The sequence below is a fragment of the Sturnira hondurensis genome, unplaced genomic scaffold (genome assembly GCF_014824575.4).
Source record: "Sturnira hondurensis isolate 20B ecotype Veracruz unplaced genomic scaffold, ASM1482457v3 Scaffold0005329, whole genome shotgun sequence".
NCBI classification, from domain to species: domain Eukaryota; kingdom Metazoa; phylum Chordata; class Mammalia; order Chiroptera; family Phyllostomidae; genus Sturnira; species Sturnira hondurensis.
This window is the reverse complement of record NW_028077960.1, coordinates 4236207-4260874: the sequence shown is the minus strand read 5'-3', so window position 1 is coordinate 4260874 and position 24668 is coordinate 4236207. Positions and strand designations below refer to the sequence as shown.

The 24668-nt window shown below is 35.6% G+C and overlaps 1 protein-coding gene across 1 annotated transcript in view; it reads left to right on the top strand.

Annotated features, from left to right (window-relative positions):
* ARIH1 (ariadne RBR E3 ubiquitin protein ligase 1) overlaps positions 1-24668 on the top strand; it is a 155935-nt gene that overhangs the window by 104152 nt on the left and 27115 nt on the right. Inside the window, exons 3-5 of the mRNA XM_037047101.1 lie at positions 11106-11250; positions 19129-19221; positions 19720-19775. Coding sequence (XP_036902996.1) covers positions 11106-11250; positions 19129-19221; positions 19720-19775 — 294 coding nt within the window. The remainder of the gene's footprint in view (positions 1-11105; positions 11251-19128; positions 19222-19719; positions 19776-24668) is intronic.

The following is a 24668-nucleotide window of genomic DNA, read 5'->3' as shown; positions in this document are numbered from 1 at the left end:
CTCTTGCTTTAGAAGCCCAGGAGATTTTTTTTTTAAGGTTTTATTTCTTTTTAGAGAGAATGGAAGGGAAGAGAAAGAGAGGGAGAGAAATATCAATGTGTGGTTGCCTCTGACATACCCCTTACTGCGGACCTGGTGCTCAACCCAGGCATGTGCCCTGACTGGGGCTCAAACCAGCAACCCTTTAGTTTGCAGGCCTGCAGTCAAAAGATGACTGTTAATTTATTTTTGGTTGAACCATAATGAACCACAATAAATTATTGATATTCCACTATTTTCATCTCTGTAAAAGTCAATTTAATTTTTTATTTTTCAATTAAAGTTTACATTTAAAGCCCTGGCTGGTGTAGCTCAGTGGATTGAGCGTGGGCCTGTGAACCAGAGGATCCCGGTTCGGTTCCCAGTCAGGGCACATGCCTGGGTTGCAGGCTGGTTCCCTGCAGGCCAACTCCCAGCAGGGGACTCACAAAAGGCAACCATACATTGATGTTTCTCTCCTTCTCCTTCCCCTCTAAAGATAAATAAATAAATAAAATCTTTTTTTAAAAAAAATAAAGTTTACATTTAGTATTAGTTTCAGGTGTACAGCATAGTGGTTAGACAGTCACATACTTTACAAAAGTTATTCCCTTGGTATGTGCAGTACCCACCTGGAACCATACATAGTTACTACAACATTATTGACTATATTCCCTATACTAAAATATTCCCATGTCTATTTTGTAATTAGCAATCTGTATTTCTCAATCCCTTTACCTTTTTTACCCAGTCCACAAACCAGCTCCTCTCTGGCAAAAATCAGTCTTGATTTCTATATCTATGAGTCTGTTTCTCTTTTGTTTGTTCATATTGTTCTTTAGGTTCTGTATAAAAGTGAAACTGTATGGTATTTGTCTTTCTCTGACTGACTTATTTTACTTAGCTTAATACCATCTAGGTCCACCCATGCTGATGCAAATAGTAACATTTTATTCTTTTTTATGACCAAGTAACAATCCATTCTGTAGACATACCACAGCCTTTTTATTCAGTTGTCCATTGATGGGCACTTTGGTTGCTTCCATATCTTGGCTATCGTAAGTAAACTTACACTGAACATAGGGGTATGTATACTCATTTAAATTACTGTTTTAAGTTTCTTCAGCTGTATTGTATACCCAGAAGTAGAATCACTGAATCAAAAGGCTGATCCATTTTAAATTTTTTGAGGACCCTCCATACTGTTCTCATAGTGGCTGTACCAGTCTGCCTTCTCACCAACAGTGCACAAGGTTTTCCTTTTCTCCACATCTTCTGACACTTATTTATGGATTTATTGATGCTAGCCATTTTGATAGGTATGAGATGGTATGTCATTGTATTAATTTGCATTTCTCTGGTGATAAGTTACGTTGAGCAACTTTTAATCTGTTTATTGGGCATCTGTATGTCTTCTTTGGAGGATTGTTCTCTGCCCATTTTTTAATTTGATTATTTGTGTGTGGGGGGTGTTGTATGTGTGAGTTTTTTATACATTTTGGATATTAACCTTTACCAAATGTATCATCAGCAAATACCATCTCCTGTTAGTCGGTTATCTTTTTTTTGTTGATGGTTTCCTCTGCTGTACAGCACCTTTTTAGTTTAATGTAGTGCCATTAGTTTATTCTTTTGTTCTCATTGCTGGAGGTGATATCAGAAAAAATACTGTTAAGAGAAATGTCAGAAGTTTTACTACCTATGCTTTCTTCTAGGAGTTTTAAGTCTTTGGTCCATTTTGAGAAAAACCCAAACTTTTAAAAGCAAGATGTAATAGCCTTGTATAAATTCTCATTAAATTTTTTTTAAGGAAGGCCAAAAATCTTTCTTAGGGGAAAAAAAAGAAAAAGTATTTTCTATTCCTAAGTCCTTGTTTTTAGTTCTGTGGAATTCTGTAGTTTATGTGTGTGCTGATCATCCTAAATAATAATTTTAGTCCTTCTTTTGAAAGAATTGCTTTAAAAAACTACAAAGGATTTACTGAATGTTGTTATTTGTATGAAAATTTACATTCTACTTCAGAAGCCCTTGTTAAGTTTTTATCAGAGTAATGCATTTATAGGTTTTTTTTTAGAGTCTAACAGTTTTACAAGGATTATAAGTGAAAAATAGTGCTTCAAACCCCGAGTTTCAGTCTTTCTCCATAACAGAAAGAGCTGCTTACTATTTCTTAATAATTTGCTTATACTGCCATCTATATACTATGTCTACTAATTTCTTTGTATAAAATGAGGATTAAACTGTGAAACTAATGTCTACATGTAAAGACTGGGGAAAATCTTTGTGTGTCTTTCCATCATTCTATTTTTTGCTATATTTTCAGCCAGTCATTTTTGTACCATATCTGTTATTTTGTTCTAATCGATATGATGGCAATTTTCATTCATTTATATGGTTTAAATCACTTAATCTGTTCCTTTGCTCCTCTGACATTTTCCCTTAAATAGTATCTTTTCCAAAAGTGGAAAAAAATACATCATTAGAAGCAGGTTAATGGGGCAAAGGATAGTTGAAATGGCAGTTCCTGGAACAGATGCTGGCGTCACAGACCTCTTTTAGTGCTTTGTCAGAATGATAATTTAAGGTATAGAATAATTGTTACTGTTTTGTTATCTTTTGAAATTGAAGTCTGGTACTCATAAAATTCCACACGAAAATGTTGAGATAAAATTATTTGGTCATTTAGAAGTAGAAGTATGTATATCTGCATGTTTATACATTGTGATATCTATCTATCTATAGTATATAAGGTATTCTTAAAATTTTTTATGTATGTGTGTGTGTTTGCTCCCTGTCAGGCTTAGAGCAATAGACTATTGACTTGTTATAAATATATAATGGGCGCATTAAAGACCTATAAGGAGAATTGAACTCTGATACCGAAGAATACCCAGTAGAAAAGCCCACCATATAACTTTAAATTAGCTTAACTTTTTTGCTTTATGATTCTTTTGTGAAAATAAGTACTTCAACAGTGGTCTTTCTATGAAGGATGAAGCCCTAGTGGCTTTAAGATGAATTCCTGCCCTGAGCCATGTGGCTCAGTTGGTTGGGCATACTACTGCAAAGCAAAAGGTCACTGATTCATTTGGCAATCAGGGCACATGCCTTGGTTGTGGCCCAGTCCCCAGTTGGGACTTGTGTGAGAGGAAACCAATCGATGTTTCTCTTTCTCCCTTTCTCCCTCCCTGTACTCCCCCCTTTAAATTTTTTTTCTAATGGCAAAAGTAACTGTTGGTTTCCATGCAAACAGGAATTCTACAATCATTCAGAATTCAAAAAAAAAAAAGAAATACTAGCTAGTGATGTATCATTTCAACCAGTTTTCCCTCCCCACAAACATAGTTTCTAGAATGTAACTAACTGTTCATGCCTTGAAATGTAATTTATATTATTTGGTATATATCTGTCTAGCAGTCAAAAAATGAAAAGTTAAGTTCTAGATAGTCCTCAGAGTTGGCTGATTAAATGCTAATTTAACTATATCTCTGTAAACATGCTAACTGAACAGAAAGAATCTTAGAAAAGAGGATTTGTAATCTCTGTTGTGATATGTAGGCCATCTGAGAACTAGGGTGAGGAAATTCTAATGCCCATGCCCCACTGATTAATAGCTGCATTGAGGGAAAAAACAGTATAATTTTTTATTTTCATCAATATGGTTTTCTCAGGATGAGCAAGGGTTGCAGGAAGTGAGGGAAGCAGTGTCCCAGTCTATATTTTGCTGCTGTGTACCAAAGTCAGTGAAGCAGAGGAAAAGTGTGTTAGCTCTTTAGAGAAGATTATTTGAACTGTAGTGTTTCACATGGAATCAGCCCAGTCTCTTCATCTTGGCCTGTTTTTCAAAAGCAACGTTACACGTAAAAGCCAGCAAACTGAAGGAACTTTCAAATAGTGACGAGGTAAACCATGTATGGGAAGTTAAGAGTCCACTCATGTTCTTGAGCGTAGTGGTAGTACTTAATAACACTACTATCATAATTGGGGGACTTCCGGCCAAGATGGAGGCGTAGGTGGAAACACTGTGCCCCCTCCCACAACTAAATTTAAAGACAGTGAAGTTTTAGAAACAAAAACACAGCCAAAACAGTGAAAATTGAACTGTACGGAAGTCCGACAACAACGAACCACTCACCCAGACCAGTAAGAGGGGCAGAGTCAGCGGCGGACTGGGGTTGGGCTGGAAAGATCCTTTTGTCTGACCGACCCAGGAGCTGAGGCGGAGGTGGTTGGTGGATCCCAGGCGTGGGGTGGCTGGTTGACTGTGGTCACACATTCGCGTGCAGATAAACCAAGTGAAGGAGTGAACAGTGAGATAGACACTGCAGGCTATCAGTGACAGGAATTAGAGCCTGAAAGCACCAACTGGAAAGACTTTCTCGGGGTTGAGGGGCCGGGAGAGGCTCCCAGGCTCCCAGAGGGTTTGTTGGAGAGACCCACAGGGCTCTGGAGAATACATGGGCCCACACACCTGGGAACCAGGACCAGAGGGGCCCAATTTGCTTGTGAGAAGCCACAGAGGGGACAGAAATCTGAGAGAGCACGGAGTGGAGCAAAGCACCGTTTTTCCCCCTCTCTGACCCCGCCCCCACATACAGTGTCACAACCCAGCAACTTGGGTTGCCCTGCCCTAGTGAACACCTAATGCTCCGCCCCTCATACAGAACAGGTACAAACAGACCAAAACATTATGACTCAAGAACAGCTCAAAGCCCCAGAGCCTATAAGTTTAAGTGACCAAGAAATAGCCAGCCTTTCAGATGCACAGTTCAAAACACTGGTGATCAGGATGCTCACAGAATTGGTCGATTTTAGCCACAAATTAGAGGAACATATGGAGGCTAAACTGATTGAAATGAAGGGAAATGCTCAGGAAACCAATAGTGATGGAAAGGAAACTGGGAGTGGACCAGAAGGAAGAAAGAAACAACCAAACAGAAAAGAAGGAAGAAATAAGAATTCAAAAAAATGAGGAGAGGCTTAGGAACCTCCAGGAAATCTTTAAATGTTCCAACATCTGAATTATAGGGGTACCAGAAGGGGAAGAGGAATGGCCACGAGTGGAAAACTTATTTGAACAAATAATAAAGGAGAACTCCCCCAGTCTGGCAAAGGAAATAGACTTCCAGCAAGTCCAGGAAGCTCAGAGAGACTCAAAGAAGTTGGACCCAAGAAGGAACACACCAAGGTACATCATAACCACATTAGCCAAGATTAAAATGAAGGAGAGAATCCTAGAAGCAGCAAGAGATAAGGGGACAGTCACCTACAGAGGAGCTCCCATCAGACTGTCAGTGGATTTCTCAAAAGAGACCTTCCAGGCAAGAAGGGGCTGGAAAGAAGTATTCCAAGTCATGAAATCCAAAGACTTACATCCAAGATTTGCCTATCCAGAAAAGCTTTCATTTAGAATGGAAGGGCAGATAAAGTGCTTCTCAGATAAGGTCAAATTCAAGGAATTCATCATCACCAAGCCCTTATTATATGAAATGTGAAAGACACTTATCTAAAAAAAAGAAGATAAACAATATGAAAGGACAGCAAACTCACAGTTATTAACAACCACACCTAAAACAAAAGCAAACCAAGAGGACAGCTAGATCGGGAGCAGAACCATAGAAATGGAGATCACATGGAGGGTTAGCAACAGGGGAGTGGGAGGAGGAGAAGTGGGGAGAAGGTACAGAGAATAAGTAGCATAGACGGTAGATAGAAAATAGATGGGGGAGGGCAGGAATACTATGGGAAATACAGAATCTACAGAACTTGTGACACAAGGACGTGTACAAAAGGGGGGAGTGATGGGGGAGGGGTGTGCAGGGTGGAGGGGAGTGAAGGGGGGAATGGGACAACTGTAATGGCATATTCAATAAAATATACTAAAAAACTATCATAATTGAGGAGGGGGTGTTTTTTGTTCTCTTAAGGAAATTAAACAGAGACAGTAAGAGATGAGGAATTAAAGATGAACTGATAAAATAGAGGACCACGAAAAGAAAGTTCAGAGAACTAAAAAAAAAAAAAAAAAAGAATGAAGGAACAAGTAATAATCTCACAGACCTAAAACCACATTGGCAACATCAAGAAATAGAGCAGGTAATACGAAAAACAGACATGTAAGACAGGAAAAGGACAAAGAATTAGCAGATGGGAGACACATAGGACAAATTAACAAAGACTGCATTGGGTATAAATCAGACAGGACACAGTCTTAATAACTAAAGGATCTTGAAGTAATTAAGATCTGAATGGCAGGTACCACAAGAAAATGGATGCTGTCAACACAGAGAATATTGATGGGAGAACATGGTGGTGGGGGTAGGGGGTTGGGCAAAGTGTTTTTTTGAGTCCATTTAAATGTTTGAATTATGTCTGAGTAATTAAGATAATCAGTAATGTAATCAGTGAAAAATTATGTAAAATTATAATCAACTGGGAAAGGGTCCAGGTAGTTTCCTTTAAAAACTCTAGGGTTAACTGTATGGTCATTTAATACACAGACAATCAGTGTATTATTTAAAGATGACAAACCAGGAAATAGGTTTAAGTATCAATTGTGTTATGTTTAATAAAAATACATTAGATTTCATTATCTTCCATATAACCATTACAGAGTCATTGATGGACAGATCATGTAGTAAAAATAAAAGCAAAACAAAAACAAAATTTTAAATGTTATATTTCTTGTAAAATGGTACTTAATCTAATAAAAAAAAAGATCTGTAGGCCTGCTATGCCTAGTAACACGAGTGGGTTTCCAACTCCCCATTCTGTTTATCAGGGCAGTATTTAAAAATTCTTTGGTAGCTTCTAGAATGAATCAAAAAGCTGTAAACTCTAATGTATACTGTCTTTAAGAAATATGTCTAAAACAAAGTAATTCAGATTTATTGCTATCATATATCTTTAAGAAGTTACTCTCATTACTTTCTAAAAAGAAATTGAATGCTTATATAATATTCTTCTAGACCTGTAACAATAATAAAACAGCTCCTATGAGGTTTATATTCTATCACAGAAAACTTAGAATAAATAGTGACTACAGAGTTAGTAATGTGTTGGCAGGAGTACAAAGTACCAAGAAAATGTAACACTAGAGAACCTTAGCTAATTGAGGGGTTGGGGGGTTAGGAAGCACTGTCAAAGAAGACTTATGTGAGGTTTAAGTTGAAAACTAAAGGTAGAATAAACACCTTTGAGTAAAATTATTAGCTGTTTAGATTAAAATGAAATATAATCCTTGCTTTACTCCTTACTACACACAAAAAATTTTCATGTGAACCAGCAGTTTTAATAGAAACAGTTTAAAGGAAAGGCCTACGTGAAACCATTAAAGCCCTAGAGGAGAGAATTGGCAAGAAAATCTCAGATATTCCACGCAGCAATATTTTTACTGACACATCCCCTAGAGCAAGAGATATAAAGGAAAGAATAAACAAATGGGATCTCATCAAAATTAAAAGCTTCTGCATGGCTAAGGAAAAGAGTATCAAGATAAAAAGAGAAGCAACAGTTTGGGAAAACATATTTGCCAATGATACCTCAGACAAAGGTTTAATCTCCAAAATATACAAAGAACTCACTCGACTCCAGTCAAAGAAGACAAGCAACCCGATTAAAAAATGGGCAGAGGACTTGAACAGACATTTCTCCAAGGAGGACATACAGAGGATCCAGAGACACATGAAAAGATGCTCGATATCCCTAGCTATCAGAGAGATGCAAATTAAAACCACAATGAGATACCACTTAACACCAGTCAGAATGGCTATCATAAACAAAGAAACAAACAAGTGCTGGAGAGGTTGTGGGGAAAAGGGGACCCTAGTTCACTGTTGGTGGGATTGCAGACTGGTACAACCACTATGGAAAACAGTATGGAATTTTCTAAGAAAACTAAAAATGAACGTGCCTTTTGACCCAGCAATTCCACTCTTAGGAGTATATCCTAAGAATCCTGAAACACCAATCCAAAAGAACCTATGCACCCCAATGTTCATAGCAGCACAATTTACGATAGCCAAGAGTTGGAAGCAACCTAGATGCCCATCGGTCAATGACTGGCTCAAAAAACTATGGTACATTTACACAGTGGAATTCTATGCCGCAAAAAGGAAGAAGGAACTACTACCCTTTGCAACATCATGGATGGAACTGGAAAGCATTATGCTGAGTGAAATAAGCCAGGTGGTGAAAGACAAATATCATATGATCTCACTGTTAACAGGAATCTAAACAAACCAAACAAGCAAGCAAAATACGACCAATGACACTCAAATATGGAACAGGCTGACAGGGTCCAGAGGGGAGAGGGGAGAGAATCATAGGGGAAAAGGGAATGGACTCACACGAACAAGTATAAAGGCCACATGGACAATAACTAAGGGTGGGGGGTAGAAAGGGGAGGGAGGCGGGGAGCATGGGGCGGGGGGCGGCAGGGTTGGGAATATAAGACAGAAACCTGTACTTGAACAAGAATTAAATAAAAATTATATTTAAAAAAAATAAAACACAAAAGTAAAGAAAAAAAAAGGAAAGGCCTAAACCATGGATGAAATTTGATAATCTTTGGGTATAGAAGTCTTTTAAAGCTTGATATAAAATTCAGGAATCATAATATGTCACAAGGTAATTTATCTACATAAAAATTATAAGTGGCAATTAAATACCTTTAAAAAAGTAGACAAGTTAGAAACTGGGGGAATGAAAGCAAACAAGATAAAGGGTTACTCTTCCTATTTACATACTGAACTAAAGTGATAGTATGATCTTCACAAAAAAAATATGTTCAACCTCACTAATAAAGAAATGCAAGTTAAGTCTATATATGTTTTCCCCCATTAAATGGGCCAAGAGTCTAATCTAGGGTTGTGTATATGTGGAACAGCTGAATGTCCCTCAGTATAATGTTTAAGTAAAGTATAGTACATGGAATTAAAGTACATAGTATATTACTATAAAATATTATGCAACAATGGAAAACAACGTGGACCAGTGTTCATTGACAAAGATGCCTGTTAATATTGTTTAGTAAAGAAAGTTACAAATCTAGAAGACAGTTATTTTTACAAAATTATGGGCACGTGTCTATTTTGCTGTGTATGCATAGATTGCTGTCTAGATTTTTTTCTAAATTATTAGGAGCCACTGATTCTGTATAGTCAGGTCTTGGATGACAAAAGTTTGTCTTGACTTGTGAGCATGAGTATTTTTCTTTAAGGTGTTTAATTTGTTTACTTATTTATATTTAGTATTAGCTTCATATGCTATCTATTTCAATAAAACGAAGCATCTTAGGCTTTCTCAGAGATGACATTTGTAGGAAAGCATTGACATTCTGTTCCATATATATATGGAACAGATATATATATATTTATATATTTATATTTATATATATATTTTAAGATTATATATATATATAATATATATATACAAAATATATATATATATATATTTTTAAGATTATTTGTTTTTAGAGAGAGGGGAAGGGAGGGAGAAAGAGAGGAAGAGAAACATGGATGTGATAGACTTCAATTGGTTGCCTTTCCCTAACCAGGGATTGAACCTGCAACTCAGACATGTGCCCTGACTGGGAATTGAATTAGTGATCTTTTGCTTTGCAAGACTACACCTCACCAGTCAGTGCTTCTCCATATACTTTGATTAGTTGAATCATCAGGAACAACTTTAACTTTATGAATTCCCCTTTTATAATGTTGACATCTTGACTGATAACTTGATTATTTTATTGAAACATACTGTAGTCAAAGTATGTGTTTATAAAAAGATATGTATTAGAGCCCTGGCTGGTGTAGCTTAGTGGATTGAGCGCGGGCCTGTGAACCAAAGGATCACAGTTCAGTTCCCAGTCAGGGCACATGCCTGGGTTGCAGGCCAGTTCCCAGCAGGGGATGCATGAGAGGCAACCATACATTGATATTTCTCTCCCTCTCTCCTTCCCTTCCCCTCTAAAGATAAATAAATAAATAAAAATTTTAAAGATATGTATTAGTCTTAGGAGAGTGTTCCTCTTTGAATGATTTCTTTTCTGGAGACATAGTAAGTGCTTTGACACATAGTCTGAACAAGATCTTTATTAAAAATATTGGAAACTTTAAACCTTAGAACTTTGTTTGTAAGAAACATTGTAGTTATTGAAACCTAATTTTTTACAAGTTAAAAAATGTGACCAGATTCCGCGTTAAAGTTTTGTTGGTTATATTCATTTACAGATTGAAAGGTGGTGGTGGTTGTTTTTTAACCTATGGCATTCCCTTTAGAATATTAAAATATTAAGGAGAACAAAGACCATGTCTTGGCTGATTTAATGTGACATACTGTGCTAAGTATTTATCACTATCTTCTGTCCAGCCAGTTGTAGTTTACTTGGAACTCTGTAGGTAGTACTTGGCGTGTTATGTTTCTTGATATCTTAAGTAGTGAACTACCTCTGTATATTTAGATATGTGTTTTATGAAAAGCTGATACACAGATTATTTGATAGAAAAACATTTTAAGATATACTTCTTAATTTCTCTTTTCTCCCTTTTTCTAGTAAATTAAAAAGTATTTCAATAAGTATTTAGAAAGCAAGTCTTTTGTAAAATGACAGTCCTATAAATAATTTCATTCTTGAAATTTGTTGGGGAAGCTGTGCTTGGTGGTTTGCTTGCAAATATATTTAAATTGGTATAATTAAGATTATTAATAAAATGATTTGTAAAAAATATAGCCTAGCCTTTTAAAATAAAATAGCATTACTTCTCATAAGGTACCACTAAAGATAGTACAACATTCATGCTTAAGTTTTAGTTGCAGTACTGCTAAAATACTAATAGCTTAACTTCCCAGGATAAATGAAGTAAGAAATACCAAATAGCAACAAAAACTCAATCTGCTTTCATACTTACATTCCTCCATTTGCTACAGTTTGTAGCCACATAGCTCATTTCTTCTGAGCAGAAAAGGTTATAATCTCGGTTTACTTTAATTTAGTTCATTGGTTTTCCCTGTAGAAAATCAGGTGTTGGAGAGCTCTAACAGTGTGCTATTGCTGGGCTCTCATCCTTTCTGTTTAAATAATGCAGGTACTTTGATGGAAACCTGGAGAAGCTCTTTGCTGAGTGTCATGTAATTAATCCAAGTAAAAAGTCTCGAACACGCCAGATGAATACAAGGTCATCAGCACAGGATATGCCTTGTCAGATCTGCTACTTGAACTACCCTAACTCGGTGAGTATCTGGTAGTTTAAGGCTAGCACTGACTGTATTTCAGAGGGTAAATCAGCTTTTATAACTTAAACAAAGAAAGATATGGGAGTCTGGGGTTGTATAAAGCAGTAACCTAAATACATTAGGGATGAGGAAAGAAAGAGGAAGAATAAGAGTTCTAGCCCCCTTCTCCCCCTTTGTTTTTTAAAGTAGCAATTTATCCAAGTTGTCATTGTACATCTAAATCTTTTCTGAACTTATTTTACCACCTTGGAAGAATTGTGTAATAGATAGGCAGTAAATAGAATTATTTTTCATCCAAATTAAAACAGATTTAAAACTAAAATTTTAAAAAATATGTATATCCAGCCCTGGTGGAGTAGCTCAGTTGGTTAGAGCATCTTCCAGACCAGATATGCCCAAGTTGCAGGTTTGATCCTCAGTCAGAGCACATACAAGAATCAACCAGTGAATGTATAAATAAGTGAAACAACAAATAAATGTTTCTTTCCTCCCTCCCTCTTTCCCTCCTTCACTGCCTCTCTCTCTCAAATCAATCAGTAAAAAAATAAACAAAGTAAATAAAATATATATCTAGAACACCTATAAAATGTCTCTAATGCTATTTCACTAGGGAGCTTTCATAACAAAACACTTTCACTTATGCAGATCCATTCTAATGGAAGTTCTTAAATAAAGCAAGGGGTGACAGAGTTGGAGCAGATACTATGACTAAGTAATTGATGTTTCTCTTAAGTAAAAATTTGCTTAAAATCTGTTGAATTGAGATGATTTACTTTAGAGCATATAGTAGTTTTAAGCTTAAATAAACAATCTTCCTATGAAGGTTGTACTTTATTAATAACCTTGGGAAAATAGGATTGTGGCAAAGATACATTTAGTTACTTGGAATTTACCTGTTAAGGTTTTTGAAGATATCAAAAAAATCACTTAATTCTACAATAATTAGAACTATTTTGTTTATATTCTCTGCTTTAATAGAGAAGCATCTCTAGTATTTGTTGTATAGAGTTTTATATGTTTATCTCTGAGGAGGCTCATTTGCAGGGAGCCAGTTTTTTTTACATGTACAAATGTTTAGAAAAGAGGTTTTAAAAGAAAATTGAGAACTCATGTGTTAAAATAATTTAGTTGATAAAGTGCTAAATTGAATTTCCAAGTTCAAGTTTTGATCATAGCTCTGACAGTAGGTATTTGACTTTGGGTAGAAAGTCGTTTGGTCTCATTGAGGTTCAGTTTTATCTTTCAAATGAGTTGAATAAGATATACTTTTCTCTTTAAGATATACATATTCCCTTTGTGGAAAGGGAATATATTATTCCCTTTCCTTAAATCATAATCCTACCTTGAGTATTAAAAAACACTTAGTACTACTATTGAAAATATATTAAATTCATGTTTTGACCATTTTATTATCCTTCTTTAACAGATTCTCTTTGCCAGTTGACATTTATATACTGTTTAAAGTTTTAAAATGTCTGTGAAGTAACACTTAGACTCAAATAATTTGTCCCAGGTTATACAAAGTTTCCTTACTCCTTGACATTTGTCCTTTTACTCTATTATAGCCAGTTTCTCCTTAGTTTAAATCTTCAGTGGAATTTGAGTATTGAAGATACGTGCTTTTAAGTATCCATTTTAACTTTATTGGTGCCTTTGGTATTGTCTAACACTCTCAGACAATTAGAACTGAAAATCATGGCTGAAGATTTGCAATGTAAGTTTCACCTCCACTTATAACTGATGACTGAGAACTCAGCATTCCTTCTTTCCTTCTTTCCTTCTTTCCTTCTTTCCTTCTTTCCTTCTTTCCTTCTTCTTTCCCTCCCTCCCTCCCTCCCTCCCTTCTGTATTCTAGTGTATAAACACAGTGGAGGATACAGGTATGCCTGCCTCATATCATATAAAGGTTAGTTGGGCAGATAAGTAAAAACGCCATATTAGAAAGAATGGTAAGAGCTTTAATAAGGCATGCTACTGTGGGAACAAGTTGGAGAGAGCCCTAACCTCATTTTGGATCACAGAAGACTTAACAAAGGGATGACATTTGAACTAAGCTCTGAAGTTGTGGTAGTGAGGAAGGCAGTTACGTTCATCACTATACCACCAATGCCTCTGGTAGTTAGGAAAAGGCAGCAAGCAGTACAAAAGCCAGGAAGAGAATATACTTTCAAGAATAGTAAACAGTACTAAAAGCTTCAGTGAAATAACTGAAAAATAAATCTGAAATTAACATGAAGCTTACTGATGGTTTTGGGAAGTTAATGTGGTAAGGTGTAAAACCATACTGCATTGACTGAAGGGTCATTGACTTGAAGGTGGGAAAGGAAGTGGAGGTGGTAAATATAAACAAGTTATTCTTTTAAAGAAAGTTTGGCTATTTAAATGGCAGGACAAGAAAGCCAGTAGCAACATGGTTGGAAAGTAAATTAAAGAGTTATGGAAACTGCCAGAATTATAAAAATATAATCATGATAAAGCTAGGGCTTCTTTTCTCGTAATGTTTAGACTACTATAGAAGGATAATTTTAACCTTTTCAGTTTTAGAATGAAATGTCACCTGAGATTCTTCTTTCAACTTTTATTAATTGGATGGGTGATTTCTTGTATAGCTCTTCATCTTTCCCTTCCCACTACTCTGTTCAGACACTGATACTTGCATTTTATTAATGTATGTCTTCAACACATCCATCTAGAAACCAATTTCATGTGACTTTGTCACATAAAAACATGTGACAAAACTAAATGCTTCCGATAGCTTGATTGATATATAACACTTTGGAGGTTACTCTTTTGGGTAGTCAAAACAATTACCTGAGACTATGAAGCACCTTTGAAGTTGATGGATTCTCTCTTCCCATCCCAACTCCCCCACCCTGCATGGCACTTTATAATAATAAACTTTATAATAAATCAATTCAGTAAAATCTAGCTGTACTAATCCCTCATTATACTAGAAATTATATTCAATAGATAACTTGGGTTACAATATCTAATTTTTATAAAGTAAAGAATTTGTATTTTCTAAAAATAAGATTTGTTAGATAAAGGCAAAGTTGAAGATTGTGAGGGTAATCTACCCTCCCTCCATCCCCACCTGAGCACTTCTGATTCTTTCTCTCCCGAGTACATTGAAAACATGTGATCTGAGTCCAGCCCTATCTTCCTTTGAACTCATTCCATTTTACAGAAGAAGGAACTAATATTCTGATTATTTGCTCTATTTTTAGAAAGAAAACAGCCTCAACTTTAGGAAAGATAATTCATAATGTTCTTAAGGTAGTTTAATGTTAGTTGCTGTGTATGAAATGATGGAGATAAATGAAACCTTTAAGAGCGTGTATTGTTCTTTAGTTCTTTTTCTTCAGGACCATTATTCTTGTTGTAGGCAATATTTCATACATTCAAGTATTTTTACTGTATTCTTGGGAATATTTATTTATGAAATAAACAGAGATAAGTTTGATAAAAAATAATTGATCCCCAGAGTCAAAGAAAGGCCCAGGGAACTATGTAAATAAGCATAAAATTAGTAAGGGACAAGTGTGTCTAAGGGTTAGGAGGGAAAGAGAAATGAGACAGGAGGATACTCAGATATACCCATGATAATGATATAACTCTTGAGCACAATGAATATATCTTTATACCACAGTTTAGCTTTTGTTTTATCTTTAGATGTGTGTATGTGATTTATTTTCCTTATTTATCTTAGTCTTACCTATGTAATTAGAAAAGTTTTGGAATGATGTCTTTAAAGGATAAAAAGCTTTCTTTGTATCTTTTGATCTTATATGGGCCCTGGTATGAAGACCCAAAGGTAGAGATACTGCTTATAGTTATCACTTTGTAGTTCTCACTTAGTAAACACTGTGACCTTTAATCTCACAAAGTCTTAAGAATTCTTATTTGAAAAAGAGAATAAAGCACATGAGAATGTGTGTGTTTTAAAATTATGAATAAAACATTTTAATTTGTTGATTATATTACCCTACTGTATCTTGTCCTTTACGGAATACCCTTTCTCATTATAGTCTTGAAAATCAATACTTTTCATATGATCTGCTAACAAGTTAGTGCCAGATCTCCTTCACTGGTGGGGCGTAATGAGAATAGATGCTTTTATTTCCCAGATCTTTTTTGTATAGATGAGAACATTGATTTCCCAAGTATATACCTTCACTTGTTTTTTTATCCATTGAAGTATTTTATTTGCATGTATGTATTAAATCTCAAGAAAAAGAATCCCAGAATTTTCTCTCCTGTGTGTTTTTCTCTTGCTTCTTCATGATCCATGATGTCTGCTGAGGTTCTCAGTACAATGAAACCACACTGACTAGATGGGAGCAGTTTGTTCTGCTGTTTTTCTAGGTCTTCGAGTTACACATCAAATCAGGAGCTGATCACTAGACACTTGTTGACCCTGCCCATGAGGTTCACAGCAATTTTCCCAGCTCTGTGATCACCAGTGATTTCAAATTTACCAATGTAACCTAGCTATCATCATGATTAGAAACCAGAAGATGACTTTGGAGCATGATCTAATAAGAACCTGGTGTTTGCCTCTTTTGGGGGGGTGGAGGGCAAGGGAGGGGGGGAACGTTGTTGATTCTCTTGGGGAAGCATCAGCCAGGACATTGTGGCAGCACAAAAGCAAATGACCAAAATAACTGCCTTCACTTGGTTTGTGAATGAGTTAGATCATTGCACTGTATTTTAAACATGATAAATACTTTTCATTTCCTTCAGTCTGTAAAACCAGTCTCAGGACTTGTGTACATTTTCTTCCGCAGTTGCTTCTAGGCCTTTTTTTATGTACTTGATGTGCTGTACAATACAGAATTTCATATTCTGATTATTTGCATCTAATATAAGCAACATCAGAAAATTTCATAATCATAGTTCAATTAAGAGCTAATTAGAAAATGTAATGGAGATTGTCAACAAATAAATTGGACAAAGGGTTAAAAAATGGAGTGGAATAAAAAATACCACTTACAAGAGCCACAGAAAGAGTAAAAGCTAGAAATAAACATAGCAAGAAATGTGAAAACTCCATATGAAGAAAACTAAATCCTAAGGGAAACAAAAGGATGACTTGAGAATTTGGAAAGATGGAATAATAGTAAAATATTGGAAAGGAAGAGAGATTGATGGGGCTGGAGAAAAATTAGCCTTACCAAATGCGAGAGTAGATAGTGCAGTGGGAAGTACAGAATTAAATATGCATTATTTAATGGAGATAACTTAGTGTATTATAGAGAAGACATTTCATATCACCTGGATTATTCAGTGAGTGGTATGTAGGAATAATTCAATAGACATCTAGGGTGGAAACTTAGATTTCTACTTAACTCCTGATATCAGAGTTAATTAATTTAGAAGCCATAAAGTTTAAATCAAATACATTTTGCTACAAAATAAAGAGTTTCTGCATGACAACAAAATAAGAATATTCAAAATTGAAACTGGAAGAAAACAACTTTTCCATGCTTATAAATGGCCAGTTTTCTCAGTCAGTAAAAATCCCCACCAAATCATTAAGAAAAACCTCATAGAAAAATGGACAAAATAGCTAAAGAGAGTGCACAGAAAAAAATAACTTTAAATCTCTTCTCAAATGTTTAAATTTAATCATAATTAAATTAAAATTTAATGAAGTTGATTCATTTTTATCTGTTCCACTGGCAAAGATTAAGGAGGTAGTAGTATACTTTATTGATGTGGGTGAGAAACCAAGTTGTGTTAAACATTGTTACTAGTTGTTTTAAAAATTGCTACAACCTCTTTGAATAAAGCCTGGTAATAATCTATCAAATTGTAAGTGTATACCTTTTATTTTATTTGTACAAATTTGTGCTAACAGAGTCATATGATTACAAAGATGTATGTACTTACCAATGCATCAGTATAGTAGGCAGAAAATAGTTTAACTCTCCATTAAATCTATTAAATAATAATTTTAAAAAAACTAAGATGCAGAATAGAGTGTGTGGTACTTTACTCTGTATACCTGTAGGCATTAGAACATCTCTGGAAGATGATGGAAGGTATTGGAAATAGTGATTACTTTTGGGTAGAGAAGTAGGACAAGAATGGGGATGAGGGAGACTTATTTTTCAAAATAAATTCATACTCTTAATTTTTTTAACCATGAGCCTATATTACTTATTTAAAAATGATTTAGTAGTAAATATCGTAAAATATTCTTAAAATATGGTGACCATTAATTATCTTTTTAAAATATTGTTCTCTAGGCTCTGGCTGGTGTAGCTCAGTGGATTGAGCACGGGCCTGTGAAGCAAAGGGTCGCTGGTTCGATTCCCAGTCAGGGGACATGCCTGGGTTGCAGGCTAGGTCCCCAGTGGGGGACACATGCGAGGCAACCACACATTGATGTTACTCTCCCTCTTTCTCCTTCCCCTTTCTCTAAAAATAAATAAATAAAATATCTTTAAAATATTGTCCTCTAGACTGTAGTAGTAAAGTACTTGTTTCATATCCCATTACAAAATATAGTGTGTTTTATTTAGCCATCCTTCAAATAATAATATTTAAAATCATAATATTAGACCAAAATATTACTATTTTTGTTAGCTTATCTGAATAAACCCTTTGGTTTCTATAATATTTTATTTATTTTCTAAGTTAGCTGCATGTCAGTCAGCTACATTAAGTTGTATATTTGCTTGGCATTTTATTTGTTTGCTTATTTTTGTCCTCACCTGAGGACATTTTTGTCATTAATTTTAGAGGGAGAGGAAGGTGGGATGGGGGAAGAAACATCAGTTGGTTGCTTCTATAGGCCTGGGGCTGGGATTGAACCCACAACTTTGCAGTGTAGTGGATGATGCTGCAACCAAGCCACAGTGGTGAGGGTGGCATATTTTTTTATAACAGCTTTATTGAGATAATTCACACATCATACAATTTCCCTATTTAAAGTATAGTCACAGTTGTGTAGCCATTGCCACAGATAATTTTAGAACATCTCATAACACCAAAAAGAAACCATGTATATTCTATTACAGTCACTTCCTATTTTCTCCCTACCTCCCAGTCCTAGGCAAACACTAATCTTTTTTTTTTCTCTTTGAATTTACCCATTCTGTACCTTTCATATAAATGAGATCAAATAATATGTGGTCTTTGTGCCTGGCTTCTCTCACTGTAATGTTTTCAAGGTTTATTTGTATTATATAGTATGCATCAATACTTTATTTCTTTTATGACTGAATAGCATTCCATTATATAGATGTTCCATATTTTGTTGTTATGAACATTTGTGTATAGGTTTTTGTATGGACATGTTTCTCCTGGTTATGATTTAGGAGTGGAAATGCTTGGTCATGTAGTAACTCTTTGTTCAATTTGAGAAACTGCACAAGTGTTTTCCAGAGTTTCTGCACCATTTTACATTTCCACCACAGTGTATGAGGGTTCCAATTTCTCCACATGCTTATTAACACTTGTTATTATCTGTCTTTTTTATTATACCTGTCCTAGTAGGTATGAAGAGATGCCTCATTGTGGTTTTGCTTTATATTTCGCTAGTGGCTACGGATATTGAGCATCTTTTCACATGTTTATTGGTACATGGCATACTTACATTGAATACAAACTTACCTGTCTTTCAAAAAATTTTTTAATTTATAAATATGTACTATAGATACATTTCTCACTGTTTTGTGTTCAGTGTATATGCTTGTTTAGACTTAGCACCTAGAAGTTCATTTAGGAGCCTGTCTAGTCTTGTCAAATTAGACATTTCAGCCACTATAAGAAATGTGACCTAATTAGAGCCTTATTTTAAGTCACTATGTAATACAGTAATTTTTCTGATAATATCTTTTAAAAGTCAATATATTATTTTTGTTGCAGTATTTCACTGGCCTTGAATGTGGACATAAGTTTTGTATGCAGTGTTGGAGTGAATATTTAACTACCAAGATAATGGAGGAAGGCATGGGACAGGTAAAGATGCCATTTTTCAAATTTTAGTTTTTGTTGCATTTCCTACAGTGTTTAGACTCTTGTACGAATGTAAAGAAATGAAGCATTCTGCAGTATGGATTGAGTGAACTCTTTTCTAGATTAAAACAACTAAAAGAAATTTGAGGCTTTTTTCCTATTTATAATTTGACATACCAGTTAAAGAGTCCAGTTCAGATACTTTTTTCTCAGTGGACATTAACATTTGTGTATATCAGGCTAAACTTGTTGAGCAATTTTGTCAGATCTCTTGCTTTTGCTTTTCAAGTTTTATATTGAAGAATCAATTTAGGTCAGTAGTTGTAGTTACTTTATGGTGATAAAACACATTCATGCACATACATTTCCTTCAATAGAAAGGGGACAATTAAGATCCTGTAAATGTTGAGGTATCTCAGAACTGAGCAAAGTGCCTGGCAATGGTAAGCATTCAGTAAATATTTGTTGAATGAAGACAGTTTAAATTTCAATCTTTTTCAGACTATTTCGTGTCCTGCTCATGGTTGTGATATCTTAGTGGATGACAACACAGTTATGTAAGTATTTATGATAGATTCTGCATGTTAAATTTTGATTAGTTGATTCAACCAGATTAATTTTTGCTCAGCACCTCAAAGGAGGTGGGATTTCTAAAGTTTGAAGAGATTTTTTAATCTACATCCCTTTGTAGTACAAGGGTCTACTAGTTCTCAAAGTGGAGTCCTGTGACCAACAGCATCAGCATCGCCTAGGCACTTGTTAAGTAAGAATGCACATTCTATGGGGTGAGGCTGCTGTGGAACCCTAAGATGAGCTTTGGTGTTATCCACACTCCCACCTCCACCCCAAGGGACCTGGACAGATGAACCCTCACACTGACATGCCAATGATCCAGGGGATCCTTCTCCTTCTCTCACTCAATTTGTGTCACTTCCAGAAGACCAAGAATTCTGCAAACTGACAGGAGTGCTTGGTGGGCAGGCCAGTACCCAAATCATGAGCCCCCTTCACGATTCTGGGCCTTGTTCATCTGAAATTTCCCCAGGTCCTCATCCTTTCTCTCCTTTTAAGGCAACCCTGCCCTCCTTCCTTGGTATCCACCTGTTCCCTGCAAGCAGGAAATAGGAGGCACAAGTTATTTCTGGACTGCATCTGTATCTCTCTTGTGCATTACTCTCCATTGTCCATACTTCTCTCTCTCTCTACCCCGTCTCCACCCACTGACCTCACAAAAAAAGAGAGAGAATGAATGAATGAATGAATGAATCAATCAATCAATCAATCAATCAATCTACACTTTTCAGGCCTAAATCCAAACTTAACTGAATCAGAAAATCTGGGATGGGGCCCAATACTCTGTCCTAATGTGTTTTTGATGCATACTTAAGTTGGAGAATCACTGTCATAGCCTTTAATTTCTATAATCATTTCCAATAAAATCGTCTTCATCCCAGCCACCTACCCGTAAGCCCACCACTGTAGGCCAACTCCAGGTCTAGTCTATTGGAGAAGATCTTTGCAAAATCATCTTTTTCTACCTCTTCCTAAAATACTGTTCCTCAGGGTTCTGTTAAGCTCATTGTTTCTTCTCATTGTATACACTATTCCTAGGCATACATTGGAAATTCACAGATTTGTATATTTAGATCACCTCTCTTGAGCAGGGGATCCAAATGTCTCTCTGCCATTTAGGCATCTTTGTATATTCCTCCGCTTTATTTGACTAACCCTCCTATTACTTCCACCACCACCAAAATCATTTTTCTTGCTTTTCAGTCTCAAAGAATGGCACCGTTATTTTGTTTTGTGTTTTTTATAGTTTTTTGTTTAAGATTTTATTTATTTTTAGGGAGAGGGGAAGAGAGGGAGAGAAACATCGATGTAAGAGAAACTTCGATGGGTTGCCTTTCACATACTCCAATCTGGGGACCTGGCCTGCAACCCAGGCATGTGACTGGGAGTTGAACTGATGCCTTTTGCTTTGTGGGATAACACACAAATCACTAAGATACTACTCTCCAGGGAACCACTGGGTGTTAAGACTTGCCTAAATTGGAAACCTTGATGATATCCCTGATTTCATTGTTTCTTGCATTTCCTAGAGTTATATTCTTGCACCAAATTCTGTTAATTCCACATCCTAATTATCCTTAAACCCATTCGTTTCTTTGTTCCTTATGCCATTAACCTGATTCAGGTCATATCATGTTTTAGGTGAGAATCTTCGAGTGACCTCTAATTGATTTCCTTGTACCCACTTGTATCACCTTCTGGAAGTGACCTCCATTGTTTTATATTGCTCCCCTGTGCAGCTTCATCTTTTGCCTCACATTTTCTCATGTTCTCTCTTCTAGCTATGTAGGACGTGGTTGATTGAAAGTACTTTGCATTTCATTTGTATTTGGTATGGTTTGAATTTGTTTACTTTTTTCTCTACTGTCTCCTGACTTTCTTACATGCAGTACTCTCTATTTTAAATTATCTTAACCTACTCATCTTCGTAGTCATTCTTCAGGCCTAAATTTAGATTTTCATTTCGGTTTGGGCAGACATACTATGTGCTCCTTAGCTCCCCCATAGTTTCCTTACTATACATTTCTGTGATTTCCCAGATTCTTGTCTCTATTCCTTCTTAGGCTATAAGCTGTGTAACCCCAGGTATACTATTTATGTTGACTGAATCCATTATTTATTTTCATTTAGGATGTATGGCTCTAACCTTGGAAACACCACTGAAGTCTTTGTTCACTCTCAGTGCTTCTTAGACTTAAAACCTTAAGATTAGTGAGTGAGTTGGTGGATTTGCCTTTTTATTCCTTAGTAACAGATAATAAATGGACTTTTCTGTCAACTCAATCTATTATTTTTCTTTTCTTTTGAAAATAAAAAAACAGTTTCTTTTGTGTTTTGTCAATAGACCTATTCACAGAATTGTAAGCTAGTACTTTCACAGTATAACTGTAAATATTTCATAAAATCAGGTAGTTGAATGGATCTAAAAAGAGGTTAAGTCTGTGCTGCTCCAGGAAGGATATTCCAAGTATCCAAGTCAGATGTTTATTTTTAACATTCTGTTGGTATCTTAAAAATCATGAATAGGGTTGTGAAGCTCCTAGATCAGGGGTGTCAAAGTCATTTTCACCAAGGGCCACATCATCTCACAGTTGCCTTCAAAGGGTTGAATGTAATTTCAACTCCTTAACAGTTAAGGAGTAGTTACATTTATACATCCCTAAAATTGTTTCAGCCCTTTGAACACAACTGCGAGCCTGATGTGGCCCCCCCCCCCATTTGACATTCCTGGCTTAGACCCTTGGTGAAGTCCTGTGGTCTGTACCAACCATCTGAGGCAACAGACAAACCTAAACTTCAACATGTGTGTTAATCACAGTATAGTAGAGCAACTCATCTTTTACAATAGAAAAAGAACATTTTTATTTAATTATAATATGCTTAATTTCCTATTTATTGATTTTTTCTTTGCATGCATGTTTGTTTTATTAACCACCCAGATTAAACTTTCAGTATTAAAAAATCTACCTACCTATCTGCTACCTATTCTGACTTCTGTCTGCTTATCTATCCTGACCTCTGTCATTGTCATTTAGTTTTGCTGGTTCTTGAATCTCATATAAATGGAATCAAGTAGCATGTACTCATTTTTTTAAATGAGTATCTGCTTCAATTAGTTAATTAATGTCTTGAGATATGTGCATGTTGCCAAATATCTCTGTATGTTTATAGGTTTATTTTTTGTGGTGGTTAATATAGCTATTTCATTTTCCTGATAATAGACATTTGAAGTTTTTTAATTTGTTTTTGGCTACTGTGAAAAATCTACAAAGAATATTCCTATATGTGTCTTTAGATATGCACCAATTTCTTTTGGGTGTATACTCATAAGTAAGATTTTTAGATTTATTAGGTACAGCCAAATGGCTTTCCAAAGTAATTGTGCCTTCACTTCTAGTTATGTTTGACTGCTTTCTCTAGTCCTTGTTCACTCCTGTATCACTTTTTTTTTTTTTAATTTTGGCCATTCTGGTGAATGTGTAGGAATATCTCATTGTGGTTTTAATTTGCAGTTCCCTGATGGATAATTATGTCAGACACCTTTCCATTAGCAATTTGAGTATTCTTTTTTATGAAGTGCATTCCTTTTTAAGAATGAGCATTCGGGACATTTGCCTATTCTTAAAATTTTGTTAACTTTGTAAGAATTCTTTAAATATTCTGATAATGAGTCTTTTTGTTAGGTGTATGTATCACAACTGTTTCCCCCATTGTGTGGCTTCCCTTTTCTCAAAGATTTTTGATAAATAAAAGTTTTAATTTAAATAGCATCTAATTGCCTGGCTGGTATGGCACAGTGGATTGAGTGCCAGCCTGTGAACCAACAGAGTCACTGGTTCAGTCCCTGTCAGGTCACCTGCCTGGGTTGCAGGCCAGGTCTCTGGTAGGGGGTACACAAGAGGCAACCACACATTGATGTTTCTCTCCCTCTCTTTCTCCCTCCCTTCCCCTCTGTCTAAAAAGTAAATGAAATCTTTTAAAAAATGGCATCTAATTTATCAGTTTTCTCCATTTATGGTTATTGCTACTTAAATTTTTGCTTCCCTCAAGGTTGTATTTTTTAAGGCAGTCCATTGAGATTCTGTGGAGAATGCTTCAACAACATGACTTTAGAGTTCTAAGTCTCATAGTGGAGCAAATTGAATGCCCAGTCCTCTCCCTGGGTTGAAAGAGAAAAGCACTACTTTAGTATTCTAGGTAGGAAATTAGCACAGAAGCTGTAGAATACTGTCTTAAAATACATGCTTAAGGCATCAGAGCTCAGGTGTATACTGAAATAATTTCTTAGTGTTACTGAAATGAAAAATGAAATGATTTATCCAGTTTTAGTATTTAATAAGATATATAGTAGACAGTAAATTACTGATAATTACTAGTTTAAACTTTAAAAATGTTTTCAAACTGTAAATGTAAACTTATAGATTGAAGGGAGGCAGATAAGGGTGTGGGAAGGATACATGAAGTAGTGTAGGGCCTTATAGGCCATTTTTAGGTTTTTGGCTTTTATTCTAAGAGAGAGCCATGAGAAGATTTTGAGCAGAGGAGTAACATGGTCAGAGAGGGTTTCTCTGGCGGCTGGTGTTAAAAGGATACTATGGATAATAAGTAGAAGCAGGAAGACTGAGACTGTTATGAGTCATGGTTAGAGATGGTAGTGGTAGGTAGAGTCAGAGTTAGGTCATGGGGTATCAGAGAAAGATATAACTGTGAGATCACTTTGACCTTTATTATGATTAGATGAATGCAGATGGTAGTAAATTTATTTTAATTACAGTTTGTTTTTTTAATGTACAAAGACCTAGCATTATTTCTGTAGCAAGGTAGATGTCTTGAATGACTCATTCAAGGAAGTTACTTAGTTGAACTTAATGAAGTTT